The sequence below is a fragment of the Amphiura filiformis genome, chromosome 6 (genome assembly GCF_039555335.1).
Source record: "Amphiura filiformis chromosome 6, Afil_fr2py, whole genome shotgun sequence".
Taxonomy (NCBI): domain Eukaryota; kingdom Metazoa; phylum Echinodermata; class Ophiuroidea; order Amphilepidida; family Amphiuridae; genus Amphiura; species Amphiura filiformis.
In genome coordinates this window covers 73,746,592-73,765,753 of record NC_092633.1, presented here as the reverse complement: position 1 = coordinate 73,765,753, position 19,162 = coordinate 73,746,592, and the positions used below count along the sequence as shown (strand labels likewise).

General features: G+C 35.5%; 1 protein-coding gene across 1 annotated transcript; it reads left to right on the top strand.

Annotated features, from left to right (window-relative positions):
- The first annotated feature begins 766 nt into the window (after positions 1-766).
- On the top strand, positions 767-15,636 carry LOC140156001 (EF-hand domain-containing family member C2-like). The gene is given in 13 exon segments (XM_072179061.1): positions 767-912; positions 3,185-3,329; positions 3,332-3,523; positions 3,924-4,147; positions 4,702-5,061; positions 7,927-8,065; positions 9,681-9,846; positions 10,448-10,562; positions 10,565-10,592; positions 11,411-11,607; positions 12,122-12,255; positions 13,168-13,458; positions 14,596-15,636. Coding segments are annotated over 13 exon segments (2,232 nt in total). The 5' UTR covers positions 767-870; the 3' UTR covers positions 14,795-15,636.
- The last annotated feature ends 3,526 nt before the right edge of the window (positions 15,637-19,162 follow it).

Genomic DNA, 19,162 nt, shown 5'->3' with positions numbered 1-19,162 from the left:
GTCATTAGATTTATATAATTTACTTCGAGGACTGTTATATATCAAAAAGACAAAAATGTGAAAAATATCAAATTTTTATAATTTGTCATAAAATTTGTAATATATTGTGATTTTCAAAAATGAAAATTATTTGATATCAGAAAGACATGCTTCGTATTCAGAATGCAATTCGATAGGTCCGAGGTGCTCTCATGTCCCACAAAAAATACTGTCGAAACGCAATAAACGCTCATTTTAGATCCCTTAAGCTTACATCATAAAAATAACAAAATAATGTTTAATAAATATTAAATTTGACCTACCTTGTAAACATTTTTGAATGTCACATGCCTGCTTCTGACAAGGATCTCCTTTAGGCATTGTGCACCACCTTGCTAGATATCAAATTCTTTTCTTTGGTTCTACAAACTTTGACCAAAACACATAGAGAAAATACCATTTTCCAAGCAAAATCGCTGTGTTGTTTTTAAGGTCAAAGGTCGCGGGATTTCCCGGGTATCCCTTACTGGAGAAATGACCCTCATCAGCACAAGCAAATAAATGTTGCTAACGAAAACCGACTCACTTACAAATTATTTCGAGTTTACTAAAAAGTTCTTATTTTCCACAGATGTTCACCTAATTAGTAAAAAAATAAGTAAATGCAATTTTTGAAAGTAACAAAAACTACGGATTGAAGCATCTAAAAGTAGATTTTTCGCACTAAATCATCCAGAATAAATCTTCAAATAAAAGTTATCCCTCCGCTATTTGACCCCTTCCTTAGCAACGGTCAGCTGTAACTACGTAAACAACGACAGGTCTGGCGAAGACAGTGTGTGACAGATTTTTTTAAAGAAATTGCAAACCACGGACTTACAATCTTCAAATATGTCGCTTCCATTTCTTCCAGGACACACGTTCGATCGGAATGTAAGTATTAATTTATACAGTCAGAGTAGAGTGAGTTTCAACTCATGTTTCAAGTTGAATCATGTGAATTTCGGACACTAAAAAGTTAAGTGAGTTTTAAGCTTTTTAAATTTAAATTTACACCTATGCATAGCCATGATTAATGATAGCCTAGGGTCACAGTCAAGGGGTTATACAGCCAGCTGTGTAGGGAGTGTTTTACACACCCAAATGTGTAAATACACACCCAGTTTTTGCCCACATGGCCTTAAACTTTGGTCTTTGCACACAAATCTTATACACACCCAGTTTTTTGACTTAAAAAATGAGGGGTCAACCATGTCCATTGCATGATTGGCATTGAGTCTGTAGCTCAAATATCAACAAAGTTATGGGCAAATGTCTGTTTTTAAAATTTTTCATTTTTCTGCGGCCATCATTGACAATGCCTTATGACTTACTGTACAAAAGTCAGTAATGCATCATTTTTCACCACGATGATCCATTTTTCAAAAGGCGATTTTATATTATGAAATCTAACTATCACTGCATGATGACTTCTGTTTCAAGGATAAAGGACCAGCACTTTTTAGACTGGTGTCCAAATTTCAAAATTTTGTATTTTCCTATGGGGATTACACAGTTAGGCAAGCCATTTACTGTGGTCGCAACTTTTTGAGTTGAATGTCGCCCTCTATAATAAGCAATGTGGACATATCTACCAAAGTAGACCTGGTCACAGCAAGTATGCTTATATGCAATGCAATGAATGCATCACATTCATGCACACAGGTCAGTGTCAAGATCCTTCTACTACAACATGTGTTCAGTTTACTTTACCAAATAAAATTGTAAAATTTCTTCTCACCAGCAGTGTTCAAAATATGCCTCAAAAAGTTACAGGCCAGCCGGGCTTGACCTTAAAAAGTTACCGGCCAGCCGGGCCGGCAACTAGATGCCAGTCAGAAAAGTTACCGGCCAGGCCAAAAAGTTACAGGCCAATGGCCGGCTGACCGGCCCTATTGCCAACGCTGCTTCTCACCCTAACTAAGGCTAAGGCTTACCTTGACAGTGGTACATCATGACATGGCCAAACTGTCCATACACATGATTCACTGTCACTGACACTGCTTAGCACTTGCTCGAGAAGTCTAGCCATGAATTTGCTCACATATAGCTTCACATTCGGGGCTATATTTGCATTCAAAATCTAGTTGGATCAGCTCGTAATTGGCGGGAATTCGTAGGTTTTGAACACTACGCCGAAAAGTAGAGTAACATTAAGAATGATATTGTTGACCTGTCTGGTCCATTTCTGTGCGTGTTAAATAAAGTATTTTACTTTTATAATAATTTGTGGTGCTCTGGTGAATTGTCACAAGACAGTTCTCAAAATTAAATTATATTGATGTAAATTGTAATACTCCGCGATGTTATAAGGCTCGCCGATTACAAGCTGATCAAATTATAGCCTAGGAATGATCACAAAATTTTCAACTTTTCAAGTAGGATATTTTACATGGAAATTATTTTGTTTAAAAAGGTGATTATTTAACTTAAAAAATGAGGAGTGAACCATGTCTGTAGATCAAACATTAGCGAGATTTGAATATGGGCAAATGTCTGTTTTCAAATTCTGCATTTTTCTCTGGCCATCACATTCAGACATTGACAATGTCTTGCAATTATTACTGTACAAAAAAACAAGTAATGCATCATTTTTCACCACTGCATTACTATCAATACATGATAACTTTTTTGCCTTAATAGTCCTCAAGTTTCTGGTGTACAAATTTCAAATTGTTGTATTTCCTATGGCCGGGGATTACAGTACACAGTAAAAGCCACTGACTGTGTGAGCTACTGTCGTCGCAACTTTTGATTTGAAGGGAGCCCTCTATCATGTCTAATAATAAGCAATGTGGACATGCCTAGCACAGCAGTTCAGAAGTAAACACAGCTGATCACGACGGGTCATCGCACAGGGCCAGGGGTTGATTTAGCCACTGGCCAGTAGTTTTCACATCGGGCCAGGAGATTTTCCATTTGGATGGCCCAGTGGGCCAGTTGGGATTTTGGCATAATGAGTTTATGACATGTTACAATATTAGAAACGCAATGAAGTACATGTAGAATCTGTGCCAGTGGATTTGCCCTCAAGCCAGCCTGAACATTTTCTCAATCTAATTTCTTAGCTATTTCCAATGTCACAATTTTAAATTGATTTATACAGTAGTCATAAAAAATCTTCTTTTTTTCGTTAATACATGTTTGTATTATTATATTTCAACAGCTTGGGAAAGAAAAATTCCACAAATCGCACCATTTTGACAACTGCAATGATGTATCTATGCTGGTAGGGGGACATAAACCAGGCATTGGAGGTCAACAACTACTGGGCCAGAAAGCCAAACCAGCACAGAGTCAGATTCCAAAAGGGAAGGGAATTCAGCACCAGCATGGGTAGCATTTGACCGTCAAGTTTTGAGATTCAATGCATACTTCCAGGAAGCTGTTCATGAAAAACCACAGGAACAGTACAGAATACGCAAGTGCAAAATCTATTTCTACTTGGAGGACGATTCTATTCAAGTTATTGAAGAGAATGTTTCTAACAGTGGTATACCACAAGGTAAGTTATACATTTTTGAATCTTTCTTTTTGTACAAGGAGCAAGTTAGATAAAAGTCTAGTATAATTAGTCCCAAATTGATATTTTAAACTTGGATTGGACAGATCGAACAAGCAAATTTTGAGTAATCACTAAATTGAATGCAGAATTAGACATAACTATTTAGCATCTGATGTTCCTGTACATCAAACTCCATGAGGTCTGTGATTGGTTACCACGTTATAGGGTAGGCACCTCCCTACACTAGTCACAGACTTTGCAAAGTATAATTTAGAAGAATGTCTGGCACAAATTATGTTTTCCGTTTTTTTTTAAATTAAAATAAAAAATATGCACGCTCACACTGTTTCATAGAATTGTACTGAGATTTTTGTCTGTTTTCCTTTTTCACAATTCACAGGTACACTTATCCGTCGCCATCGTATCCCACTGCCACCACCCAACGATGATCAATATTACACCGTGGAAAACTTCAATGTTGGAAATGAAATGACTCTGTACGGTCGCTGCTTCAAGATCACAGGATGCGATCAATTCACTTACAACTTCCTTCGCAAACTGGGAGTGAGAATGAATGAGCCATGTGATACCCCCGAAGATCCGTACTCAGATTTCAGGAAAGGGGTAAGATGTAGAAGAGACCTGTGTCAATTGCAAATTTAGGCAAAAAATGAATTTTAAGGTGAAAAATAAGGAGGGGGGGGGAGAGGAGCAAAAATCAGAATTCAGATCAAAAAGATGTTTCATGAAATAGTACATGAAGTGCAATACAACAACCAGAACTGTACTTTAAGTTAAAGAATATATGAATATCCTGAATTTGTTTGTGAGTTGACCCAAATGTACCTGGCATATCCCCTGATTTTCACTGTGGGGTAAGCAAAACAATTGTGCACTATATCCACAAACATGAAAGGACAAAGAAAAGAATTTTCTGTCATTCATATGATAACATTCTTCAGCATACAGTGATCCCTCAAAAGAATCATTTGATATGAAATATGGCCTCTTTTGGGTCTTGAAAATTCTCACTTTTAGAAGAATGCACTAGCATAATGTTTCTCGACTATAACCTGGTGTCCAGATTTTTGATCGCTCAGTGTTAGCAGGTACGCAAAAATGGAAAAACAAGTTTGCTTACTGTTTTCTTTTTTTTTTTTCATTGTGTACATGGACAGATGGATGAAGCTCAGCAGCCTCTCAGACCATATGAGAAAGTGGATACCCTCAAACAATTTTTGGATCACGATCGCCATGTTTTGCGGTTCTTCTGTTTCTGGGATGACCAAGACAATATGTTTGGTGATGTACGTGAAATGATCTTGCATTACTTCCTCGCTGATGATACCGTAGAGATCAAGGAGAGCATTCCGGCTAATGCAGGTAGAGATGCTGTGCCAATGTTCCTGAAACGAGCAAAGTTGCCCAAGAGTGCTCCAGAAGCACTGAATCAGCCAGGAGAGATAACAGGACGTACTGTGCTGAATGTGTTTGGACCCATGGGACATGGTGGACGTTACATTCTGGATAGTCTTAAGGTATGTCTTATTTTTGCGAGGTGTAAAAGTGCATCTTCCCAGGTCCTTCATGCTGAGCTTATTCTAGTTCTTAAAGTTGAAAATAACTCAGAAAATGGAAGTGAGTGTATGTCAGGTTTGGCTAATGGGCAGAAGTGATGACCTGTTCTGTTTTTTAATCAGTTACACATGCCAGTCTTCCAGAATTTTACAAATTTCAGAATGATCCTTGTACTGAAATACCAGGGAAATTTAGGTACATCTTGAGAAACACATCTTGAAAAATTTTACACCAAAACAAGGGGTCATTGGGTAATTGAAGCCTTAAAAAGGGATTCATTCAATGAGACTGAAAATTCTTTGGTCATCACATCAAAATGTGAAATGTAATGTTTCAGTTTTTGTTTACCACAGTTTCCAAATGCAGTAAAAATTGCAACAAAATTTGCTAAAATAACCATGTAACAGGAAAATGTATCACTTGCAAAGATGATCAAAAATGTGCTCAGAATCTATACTATTAAAGAGGAACTTGCCGATAATCGATACTTTGAAGAGGAACTGATCGATTCATCGGTATCATCTCGGAGATTATAGATAAATTATAAATTAATAAATATATAAATAAATAAGTTCTAGCATTTCCAGATGAATGTTAAATGCATAGATAGATAGATAAATTAATAAATACAAATAATTATTTGGATTTATTCGGTAGATCAACCAATGGTGGCCCGCTTATTTACGGTCCGTTGCTGCGTTGCTATACGCGGATTACGCACAGGTCGTGGCAACTTCTCGACGCGCTAATATGGTAACAAAACTTCCAGTTTATCACCGTTTGCAATGGTAGGCCTATGCTGTAACCGCTACACAGATGATTTTCGAAAAATGGTCCAAGTGATATACTATTTTGAAAGTGATATTAGTTTATCCGTTCGTGATCGTGGTGACTTTCGATGGAGAGTGGACATTATGCGGCATGGTAACCGCAACCCCTATATAATAAATCAACTGCATTAGTTTATGATAACTTTCGGAAATTTCTTTTGTGACGACTTTCCGAAGATAATAACAAGGTAGGCCTAGGCATATTGGAAAGTAATGTGAGTTTATTCGTTTGTCATGTTGTGATGAATTTCGATGGGGAGGGTGGGGCATTATTAGCATGGTAACCGCAACTGCTATAATATCTCAACAATGGCGTAGATTTTTTTTTGACATTGGGGCCGGGGATAGGGATGAAAACATTTCTTGAAGTAGGCATATTAATAGTGAATCCAGCATCTTTTGGCAACATTAACAATGGCGTAGATTTCTTCTTCTTCTTCCTATATAGACCTACGTGCATACCTCAAATACCATTTCTTTTGACATGGGGGGATGGGGTCCGTTTAAATCAATTTCTTGAAATAGGCCTACCGTGAAGCCAGCATCTTGGTGGCGACAAAATAATTTATGGCAAGCCTACTGGTGAATTCAAAAGTGGAACAAATTCGCACGAAGACCACAAAAATTGGCACTTTTTAGTTTGGCCAAAAATGAGGTTAATTTTGTCAGACACCTATAGGCCTATATTATACATTATTTACATGTGTCAACTTGCAACATGGGGGTGATTGTATGGACCATGCATACCTTATCAAAATATTGGGGGGGGGGGGTTATCCCCCACCCCCACCGCCTATGTAGGCCTAACTCAACCTTCTTGAAAATGAAACCCAATGTTGCTATAGGCCTACTTGATGAAACAGAAACAAATATAAAAGAAAGAACGAACGAAAGAGAGAAAGAAACTCTCATGCGTCAACATGGAGGTGATTCAGTAGACCATGCCCCTTATCAAAACATTGAGGAATTTATTACTCACCTCGGGATTTATGCCTATGTAAAGAAAGAAGAAGGAAGGAAGGAAAGAGGGAAGGAAAGAGGGAATGAAAGAGGGAAAGAAAGAGGGAAAAAGAAAGAAAGAAAGAAACCCACATACATGCGTCACCCCGGGGCGTCAACATGGAAGTGATTCAGTAGACCATGCCCCTTATTACAATATTGAGGAATTTATTACCCACCTCGGGATTTATGCCTATGTAAAGAAAGAAGAAGGAAGGAAGGAAAAAAGGAAGGAAGGAGGAAGGAAAGAGGGAAGGAAAGAGGGAAAGAAAGAGGGAAAGAAAGAAAGAAAGAAAGAAAGAAAGAAAGAGAAACAACGGTAAAGCTAGAAAGAGAAAGGGAGAAAAACGAAAAGAAAAGAAAGGGAAAGACAAAGAAAATATAGAAAGAAAGAAAGAAAGAAAGAAAGAAGAGAGAGAGAGAGAGAAGAGTGAACAAGCAAGAAAAAGAAAGAGAAAATGGTACGCAGGAAAGAGAGAAAGAGAGAAACAGAAAGAAAAAAGGGAAAGACAAAGAAAAAATAAGTAAAAAGGGTGTTTGGTACAAAAATTACGCAAAAGAATTTATGCCAAGGAAGAAAAAAAAAAAATAGAGGCAACAAATATAAGCCTACCACATCACAACCGCGTAATAATTGAGCTGTTAAAAGCGATACCAATTGCCATGATTACCATTTCCATCGTTTATACTAACCGCTCCCGTTTACTAACCGCTCCCGTTTACTCATGTAGCGGGGGCCCGCGCGAAGCGCGGGTACCCGCTAGTTCTTTATTAAGTGGGATCATAATTGGGTGACCACAAAATGTAACACCAGGGTCAATTTGATGGGAATCAATGAGGCTGCAGATACCCGTCTCCTTTTTCATTCACTTTCGTTCCAGAGAAAAGCGTAATTAATGTTAATAATTAATATTTTTATATCAGTGATTGTTTAATGTCAAGTGATTTGAATTGGGTTTAATCTACTTAATGTTGTTTGGTTTTTTTCTATTGTAGACCGGGGCTGTGATTACAGAATATTATAGGGACAGTGATTTACAGATTGGATCGAGCATCAATGTTTGGGGACGTAAACTAAAGCTTTGCGATTGTGATGATTTTACCAAGGAGTACTATAAGACCAAGTATGGCATTGGTAAGCAAGGGTGAAATTAAGCGGGAGACGGGAGCCGTTTGGCTCCCAGAAACTCGGCAATGGCCCCTGGTTCCATCTCATTTGTAGTTGACCAGGGGACACTTTGGGGCCCTGGATAATGAACCAAAAATTATCAAATTCAAGCAACTAGTGCTTATATAACCCATCCAGCATATCTTTATTTTTATTGGCCCTTTTTTGGTTTCTTCAAATCTTGGTGAACCAGGGGCCACTTTTGTTTATTTATTTATTTATTTTAATCATATTTATCCAGGGTAGCCCAATTCAGCCAAATAGCTGGTCTAACATGGGGCCCTGCTACACATAATACAATAATTTAAAAGCAACAATTATCAACATACAATTTATATAGTATATACAACTCTTAGATACAAATTTAAAATACAAAAATACATACAATTTTCAAAGTAAATAAAAACACATCATTTACAAGTATATGCACAAAATTTTAGGACTTGAATCTTTGCTTGAAAGTCTGCATATTTGTTGAGTTTCTTAATTCATTACTCAGCTTGTTCCAAACTTCAACCCCACTGTATGAAAAAGATGATTTAAAATATTCAGTATCATAACCATTCATGCAAGGCGGTAGAGCCAATAAATTTGTCGCAGCTTGTCTGGTGTTAACATTATGCTTTTCGTGTATATAAGAAAACCTGTTGATTAGGTACTGTGGAGCCATATTGTTAAGACATTTAAACATTAACAGAGATTTGAAATACATTGCACGATTCGGAAGTGATTCCCATCCTAATAATAGGAAACATTATATCAGAAGACGTAAGGTAATTGGCACGTAATATTATTACGTGCCACCAGGGGCCGAAGTGGCCCCTGGTTCAAGCTCTCTTATTTTCACCCTTGTTGGTAAGTCTAACCTTTAGTCTGGTTTTACTTCTTTGTTTATTTCCTTGCTTGCTTTTGTGTTTTAAAAAAGTCAGTTATTTGTCCTTTCAGTCTCTCTTACGAAGTAAACAATAAAAAAATAAAAAAATTTGCAAGACACAAAGTCATCTCTATCTTTGAAGTAAGAGCAAGAGAGTTTCAGCAGGGGTCGCATTTAAGGAGTTTGCGCGTCCAGGGACTCCTTTGGTCATTTTGGACTCCTTAAATCACAAGTTTAATGTGACCAAAGGGTCCGATAAAAACTGTATGGACTCCTTAGTTTTACGATGCACGGAGGCGTAAATCAGTATAAGAATCGTCGATCAAAAGTAAAAAATTAAAAAGATCAGTAAATCTTCCAAATCACCATAGGCCAACGACACTAATAATTTCACTGGAATATTTGACAAGATCCAAAGTTTAGAATTTCGGACAGGTCGACTACTTAAATTTTCATTGGACCCCTTAAATGTTGGTTTTGCAGGTACCAAAGGTTCCAGAAAAATTAAATTGGACCCGTTGATTTTTTGTGCTCACGCTACCCCTGAGTTTCAGATTTGTGAGAAAATCTCAGAATTATACCGTTTTACCACTTTTGTGAAGTGAACTTGGTACTTGTCGAGAATTAGTTAAAAACAATGATTGCACACAGTATGCTGAAAACCACAGTTCACTCATAAGCGAGTTCTTTGTTACATCCTATATTCAGATAATTTCTCATCTATCAAATACAAGAGAGACCTAGAGCCAGCAGGGAATAGAGAATGGCCACCATACACTGGATTTGGTTCTGAAGAGGACTCCCTATGTTCATGCATGGGACTGCTGCCTAAACCACCACGCAGAGATTTCATCAAATTCATGGAAAAAGACAGGTGAGAAACTTATTTGAGATGTAAAAATAAGTTCCGTAAATCCAAATGAATTTGCATGCACTGTCACAGAGTTCTAGGCCTGGTGGGCAATAAAGAAATTGAGATGTATAAGTAAAAGTAAGAAGCAAAAAAATACAATAAAAAACATATGAAAATGAGCATAAAGTTGATTACTTTGTAACCAAGTATGCCAGGGATTTGGGATTTTAACATCAGTAAGCATATTAAGTACTTCCAAAATGTTTAACTTTGGTCTCAGTGGATCAGATCATGTCACTTATGTAAGAGATATATGTTCATTGCATCTGATGTAATCTCAAATTTTATCTCGGACACCACAAGCCCAATAAGTAATAACTGTTGCTGTAATCTTATTTCCGCATAATAAATACAACATTTATATTTAAAGCAAAAAGGTAATCCAATTGTGTTTATAACAGTACCCTCATTTTGTAAATAAAGTCTATGTATAACTTGTGTATTACTGTAGGGTGTGCTATTTACGCATTAACTATAAACAAGATAAGTAAGGTGAGCTGTTTCATTATTTCTACCAATTTTACCTTTTGTATTACTCTTTTTTTTCACTTTCTTCCTTTAGACATGGTCTTGAGAGCAATGTGCTTCGTTTTGTTGCTCGATTGGACACAGATATTCCCATTGACAAAGACAGGCGATTCATCATCTCTTACTTCTTGTCTGATGATAGCGTTGCTGTGTGTTTGAACCACCTGTGAGGAATTCGGGTAAGTTACTGATCAATTAGATAGTCCTGTACTTGTTTGTAGGACAAGGGGTGTCTTAGCTTAAAACTTCAATCATTGATGATTGCGTAGTCCTACTAGATACATCCCTTTCACTATGGCCTCTGAAATCCTATCGTCTGAGGGCGGAGACCCACACCACCCCGACTAAAGGGCCCTTCAAATCTGGCCTGTCACCCTGTGCACAGTACCATGCTCAAGTCACTGTAAATGTAAGGTAACTTAAAACCATGATCTAGCAGGCTTCAGCAACCATAATCTAGATATTTAGAGTGATTATCAAGACCCTATCTTGTAGGGCTACAATATTTGTCTGGTGTGTTGTACAGAACATGTTGTGGCAATTTTCCATTGAACAATTCCAATACATACCTTTTTCTTCAAATTGTGGTCTTATTCCTAGGAATTCTTTTAAAACAATTTCTAAAAACTTCAAATTTGATAAAACATAACTTACTCATTATCAACAAACCGTAATTATGAAACAAAACAAGATGAACAGCATAACATTTCTACAAGACAAAGATAGTACACAATGAGTGAAGAGATTAATCATACTTTGATAGCAAAGTTTTTATAACTATTTGCAGGGCTACATATCAGGTGTATTGGGCCCTCCCTCCATGCTTTCTTTCATTTGCTTTGCATTGCCTTCATGAAAATAAGTTAATAGTTGAATGGAATTAAACAAAAAGGTTTTGATAAACTACAAACAGAACTTGCAAACTGCACTGTATTATGTTTTACAAAAATATCTTGCATAAATGTTGTAACTGAATTTGTCCTTTTTTGTCAATCAGGCATAATTGGTGGTAAATTCTTGGAGCGTAATCGAATCCAGAAGCCTAATCAGGCACGGTTTGGCACTGAATTGTCTGAGTACTATATGGCTAGAGATCTGTACGTAGGCAGCAGACTCAACTTCCATAGCCATAACTTTGTGTTGATAGATGCTGATGAATATGCTTTCAGATACATGGAACAACATAACAATGAGGTAAGATTAATACTGGTGACATTAGTCTATTTATATCAAAATTTGTTTTTGAATGGAAAAAAATTAAAACAAATGTCCTAATTCTGGGTATGAGATAGTGATCATCGAGTTTGTAGAAGAGGTAAAGCCTCTCTTCTTCCCGATTGATGATCAATGGGTCAACCATCTTTTTGTCATTATTGTTGATCAGCCAATCGGCATGATTGTTTAAATTACTTCTGCGTTCACACTCGTAAACACTTGGCGCATGGTAAACATCTCTGAACAATTTGGAAATTTAGTTTATATTGTTTTTTGGAAAAACCTGATTGATCAAATTTGTGGGGATTAGGTTTGTAGACTTAAAATCTGAACAAATCGGATTAAATCTGTAGTAGTTGACAGGTATATTTAATTTTTCATCACACTCACAATCATGAAAGTTTTTGACAGATGAAAAATGAACATTTGTTTTGTATACTAGTGTAAAGTTGATATTGCTAATTCACATATTTTGTCATTATTCAATTTTCAGTTTGCCAATTCTAATATTGATGCAATCACCAGCAAGCTAGCACAGATTGCTTCACAACAAAGAGAGAAGATCAAGGAATTCTTGGCAAAGAATGATCCAACCGGATCCGGCAAGCTAGAGTATGATTTGTTCACGTAAGTTGATTTTAAATCAATTTTAGACATTGTCTTGGTTTCTGCATCATCTTTATTTAAATATCTACCTTAGAATTTCTCTGTTGGAGATCACTGAGATTCCTACAACAAATCAGAAAGAAAACTATTAAAGCCATGGTGTTTGATTTCATTCAATTTTGTTGTTGTTGTTGTTGTTGTTGTTGTTGTTGTTGTCATTCTTTGCCTGATAGTAACAATTGTCAAGGAATTTTGATCATTAAGCTGAAATAATGATGTAAAATGAAAGAAACCCATGTGGCCGCTTAACTGTGGAGAAGTTGGGGGAATTGGCAAATAAAACCAAGGATCCCCAGTTTTAATCAAAAACTCTTTAAAATTTTACTGTAATTCAAGCACTCCAGGCTTAGTCTTTCACAGGCTATTTAAGTACACAATGGGAATTACAATCATACAAAAAGTAGAAATTAAAAAAACAACAACAAAAAAACGAGGGCATCCTTGTGAGAAACTCACACATTGCTTTAAATAACACATAACAACCAAACATTTTAAAGAAAATGTTTAAATGGCACTGGGTATAAAAACTTTTCAATGACATTCAAAACTTTTTTGAAAACTTTATTCAAACATTCTAACATTATGTTATTTAATGTTGAAAGATATTTTGCAAAAATGTTTGCCAGCAAATATTTTATAGTAACATATTGTTCTAGTGTTTTTTTCCTACAAAATGTTTTTAAAAGACCTTTATATCCTAACATTTAAATGTTATTTAAACTTTTTGACCTAAATCAAAACATTTTTATAACATTTTAAAAACTTGTTTGTTTGCCAAATAGCTTCAATGAAACCTGAATGGATAAAGCATACATTTCTTTCATGCTCAGGATTTCATGTAAGTCATATTGTGTCCTTTTTTCTCTCCTTCAGCAACCTACTGATGCAGTTGGGTGGTAGTCGTATCACTGAACACGAAATTATGACCATAGCAAGACACTACAGTGACAGCCGAGACGAGACTATGCCTTTGGACACATTGGTGTCAGTGGTTCAAGAACATCTCAGGAAAACCAACTTTGAGAACTTCAGCAAGTTGACAGAAGGTTTTATGTCCTACGATACAGATAGATCAGGGTTTGTGGATGTTGAGTTAGTGAGGAAGACTTGCAGAGCTTTCCATTTGCCGTTACCAGACGATCTTGTTAGAGCATTGCTAGTCAGGTGAGGGTTGATGATGATGTAGATGAAGTATATACACTGAGTGTGACAATTATCTTCCCCTTCATTCCACTTGCCACCATCTATGGCTTCTATTTGCCCATAAAATCTGAGATTTTTGTGAGTTCAATCCTGTCATGTACTAAAATTTGTTGTAAATACACCCAAAAGACTTGTTGCTGGTAAGTTTGGCAGACTCTTTTTGGTGAATAATAAATCTATAATGCAATTTTATCAATGGTTAAAGGAGGAAATGAACCCGCCCGGGAATCGAACCCAGGACCTCTGGTTTACGAGACCAGCGCCTTCATATGGAAACGTAGTCTCTTCTGCTCTCAAGAGTGTTCACTGACTCGTACTACAGGAAAATCCCTATGTCGATTTCAGTCGGAAGGCATCCCTTGTCATAAGTTTTTCTGATTGGTTAAAAAATGTTGTCGGACGGTAGGCTCAACGTGAAGCCCCGTCCAATCACGCTAGTCGTGACCTGAGCGTAATATGCAAATTTTAAAGTGGCCGGATGTTGTGTTGCTACGTGTGCTGTGCACTGAGTGAGTGATGCATAATGCATTGCCCATGTTTGTTGATCACTGACCTGTGAAGATAACAAGTACACACACAGAGCTCAGAGTATGCACAGAGCAAACTGTTCAACATTTAAAGAGACTTTTGGCCCAAAACGTTTCCATATGACCACTCGGCCACGGGAGCTTCACGATTAGGCAGACTGGGAATTCAACGGGCGGGATCATTTTTCCTATTTCCTCCTTTAATCACTGCTTGACGGCGAAGCTAATAAAATTGCATTATAGTTTGCTTATTCCCGTCGAAAAAAAGCTGTTTTTCAAATCTGTCACAAAAAGCAGACCATTTTGACATGGGTTCAAATTCAAATTTGTACATTGTTTTTAAATAGGTTTTGTGGAAGTATGTACTGATGTATCCCCAAACCTGGTCCATAATGCAACACAGCATGTATTAAGTCTTCTGACAGTGATCATCTGACCATGAATTGTGAAGAAGGCCGCAGTCAGGCTATTATGCCATGAGAGGTTGGATGTTTGGTGTTAGTTATCTGGTGCCGATTTTATTTGCATGTGTGGTTCTCAATTTAATCATTAACTACTATTTTACTTTCAGAATGGAGAAGAATGAGATGGGACAAGTGAACTACAACAGCTTTGTGATGTTGCTCAACTGGCGAGATAATGCCGTCACTCTACCACAATACACACCAGCTCCAGTGAAGATAGATGAAGCATGGAAAGGCACCAGGGATGATAAGGACAATGTACAAAATGTCAATTATAGTGCTTTATTAGGAGCACTTCTAAATTAAATACAGACTGTATATAAGAGTATGTTGTAGTATTTGGGGGGTACAATTAGTGATACATTTATAAACTTTATACTGGCACTTATGTTTGTGCGGAGATCAGTGTGTCACTGTTGCTTGTGATAGGTTAGAAACAAGCTCTGTTCATTATGGAACAATAAATTCAAATTCATAGTTTATTTCCATGATATATGGTATTTGTTCAATGGATAGTTTGTGTATATCTACTGCATTTCATTCCCAAATTGAAATTATAAAAATGGACCACATGTGTGACATGATCTCATCCAATCAGGCTGAAGAATGCAATTTCAAAAATTGACTTAATATCATCATGTACTTGCACAGTAATCAACAATACTGTATTGCTAACATCCTATACTTGCAAGTGAGATGTTTGTATGAGTCAATTTTAGCTTAATTTTATTAGGCTTATGTATTGCTTTTTGCTCCCTATTTTTTCCCATGTATATCAATTTCAAGACTGCTGCCTTTGGTCTGATTAGATCAGATCACATGACAAAATAATGTTAACTGCTACTAGTTAAAATATAGAACAGAGACAGGTAGTAACATAAATGAAATGTTTATTTGAACACTACTATTGGCTACTACAAACATCAATAAAGACATTAAACAAGATAAACATAAACATGTGTATATAAAACATGACAGCACATGGAATCCCCTAGTAAAAGCGGATATAACCTAAATGCTGTTTGTCAAAAAAACACATCGATTCTCTAATGTCTGTCTACTGTGTGATCTCCCAATTAGACCACTGATCACTCTACACCGTACATTTTGTTAAGTGTAGTATACCCTGGAAAAAATGGGGAATTCAGAAATCTTATTCCTGGGAAATTTGGTAATCTGGAGGGAAATTATGAGGGTTTTTTTTTATAAAGAAATACATAAATAATGGGAAATCCTGATATGTTTGAGGGAATTTTGACTACATTCCTGGGAAATGAACATTTTTTCAGGCCTGAGTGTGCCATTTGTGTAGGATACTCAACAAGACTATATATTTCAGTAAATCCGTCCAATTCAGTTATTCCATCATTCCTTTGTACTTCCAAATTAACATCCGTCCAACATATTTTTTTCAAACGTTGTGCAAACTGTGACCATAGTTTGTGAGAAATATAGCCATGACAAATTGAGCTACTTATAAATAAAACCAAGGAGGTTAGACTAGGAGAGCTCTTTAAAGCCCTATGCACAGCACTAAACTGCCATATTGGATTATTATGCATGGGGACCCAAATATTTGTACATTTGGCAGGTTTGTAAACAACGAACAATCACGATCAGTGATTCTTTAAGCATGAATGGTACAAGGATTGGTGCATGTTGCACATAATTAGCACAATGCATTTACACACAGATTACAACTGCAGCACACATTATGAATCAGAAGTTAATCCTGGGTGCAGAGCAAAATTATTAAGAGGTTCGTGAGTGACGTACCAACATGGCAGGGACCAACCTCTCCTAGTCTTACTTCTTTGAATAAAACTTATTCTGTCCAAGTTTGTACAACTGTGTTAAGCGAACTTACATGGCTTTAAGTAAATATTGTGAATAATATTGTTAAATATGAGAAACAAGTGTGTAAATAAATTTTGTGCAACTGCTTGTTTCAAACTATGTACATAAATGTTAAAAGGTTAAATAATGTACAAGTGCTTTTTTGTAAGATAAAAATATTGATTATAAAGCTACTATGGAACATCATGTTATGTCAGGAGGCAGATACAAACAATTACATGTATGCACAAGTACTTAAGGGCTGGGGTATGAACGTTTGGACAGTATTTATTTTGAGACACCAGAGCACATCAGACATATGGAATTGCATTCTGAATACGAAGAATGTCATTCTGATATCAAATAATTTTGATTTTTTGAAATTTGCAATTTAATACACATTTTATGGCAAATCATTAAAAATTGATATTTTTGATATTTAACAGTACTTGAAGTAAACTTTATAAATCTGATGATTAGTGTATGTAGGTGGGATGAAAAGCCGACGATCAATTGAAAATTTTGACCTTTTCAGTATTGAAGATATGGATTTTTTTTCCAAAACACCAAAAAAAAAGGTCTTTTGGGAAAAAAATCCATATCTTCAATATGAAAGGTCAAAATTTTCAATTGACCGTCGGCTTTTCCTCCTTGCTACATACACTTTAAGAATATATCATTATATTTATATAATTTACTTCGAGGACTGTTATATATCAAAAATTTGAAAAATATCAAATTTTTATAATTTGTCATAAAATTTGTATAATATTGGGATTTTCAAAAATGAAAATTATTTGATATCAGAAAGACATGCTTCAGATTCAGAATGCAATTCGATAGGTCTGAGGTGCTCTCATGTCCTACAAAAAATACTGTCAAAACGCAATAAACGCTCATTTTAGATCCCTTAAGGCGCATAATAAAATGTTTCAATGTAACAGATACCTACCAGATTTCTCCATTATTGGAAAACTATTAATTGGAACAAACTGTTATTCTTAAAGGAGAAAATCAAAATAAATGCAGCTTGCTAGTTGTACCCATGTAAAATAAACTTACATAAATTCAAAGTTCACCCAATGTTGCATTGTTTGGTTTTTTCATCTCTGGTAAGATTTAAATCTTAACAAATATGTACAGTCAAGTAATAATTATTGATCTTCTCAATGAATTAAAAAAATGTGCCAAAGCTACACATTTTTTAAAAATAGGGTAGATAACTCAAGTGGATGCATATTTTGTGTACCAAAATGCTGATAATTGGCATGATGCAACACCGGTTTACTTCAAACCTCAGTACACAACATTATATCAGAATATATTGAGAGAGAAAAGGGAGAAAAAAAACCCTTTTGATGTAACATATCATGGTCCTATGAAAATGCATTAAATCTTGAGAAATTCATACTGTACCTATAATAATTATTGTGATTTCTTGGTATATAAAAAAACAATAGTCTGACATTTATACATTGTTTTTGTTGTAACGATATGCGTTTCCCTGTACTACCCCATTGAATGTAATTACCCTCTACACTATCACCCACCTATACCATTTTTCACCCTGATGTGGTAGTGACATTAATATGTTGAGACAGTTGTTTTGTGCATACATGTTTTTGGCGTCTTTAAGTGCATGCATGTCACTGCCATATCATTGTGAAAAACGGTATACCCCGTAAACAGAAAACATTTTAATAAAACGTTTAAATGTCAGGTAAGAGGTTATATAAAAGGTATTGAGTTGAACATAATAATAACATCCAGAAAACATGTTTGAAAACGTCATGAAAAACATTCTAACATAATGTTATTAAGACTTGACAAAACATAATGCAATATTTGCCAACAATTTTTTTTGCAATAACATTTTGACAAGATTTTAAAAATGACAAGATTTTTCATATAAAGCATTTTAAGAATGTTTTCATGCCCTTTATATAACCAGACATTTAATGGTATTTGACTAAAACCAAAATATGTTTATAACGCTTTAAAAACTTTTTTGTGTTTCCTGGTTCCTACCCACTATGCAGTATAATGAGTTTTTAGAATAGTATTAGAAATATGCAAAAAAAGTGTAAAATATGTTAAAAGTAGGCTAAAGTTGTCCAAATCGCTGAGGAATTTAGACCTATTGCATCTGATTTGAAGAGTGCCATCATTCTAAAGAAATTAGGGTAAGCATGCTTACAAAATTTTTATTTAAACAGCAATTAACTAAAATTATTACTCCATAAAACCAGTTACCTTTCCCTAAAATTCACAAAGACCCAGCAAACATAAAACATACAGAAAACATAAAAATGTTTTAATCACATTTTTCAAGTGTTGAAAAAAATATTTTGTAAAATGTTTGCTAAAAATAATATTTTGCAATGACAGTTGCAGTGTTTTTCATATAAAACGTTTTGCAAATGTTTTCATGACCTTAATATAATCTGACATTTAAAATGCTATTAAAACATTTCGGTCAAACCAAAATGCATTTAACCTTTTAAAAACATTTTTGTGTTTTGACATGAAGAGTTCAGATGTAATGGCCAATGAATACCATTTTCAAACTATTTGAGTTTCGGGCAACACACATTTTGCTGTTATAATGCTTGCTTCAAATTGACACCTTAAAAAATACTATGATAAACCTTTTGAAACTATGATCAAAAGTAGGATGTATATTTTCTTATTATTTTCTTTATATTGCTTTGATCTCAAATTGAGAAAAATTGATGTATCATTTTTTGCATCTGAACTCTTTAGATACACCTGTTATAATGACTTCCATCGTCCCAACTTTAAAGCTTAATTTAAATTGTTTTAGTTACAAATCTTTAA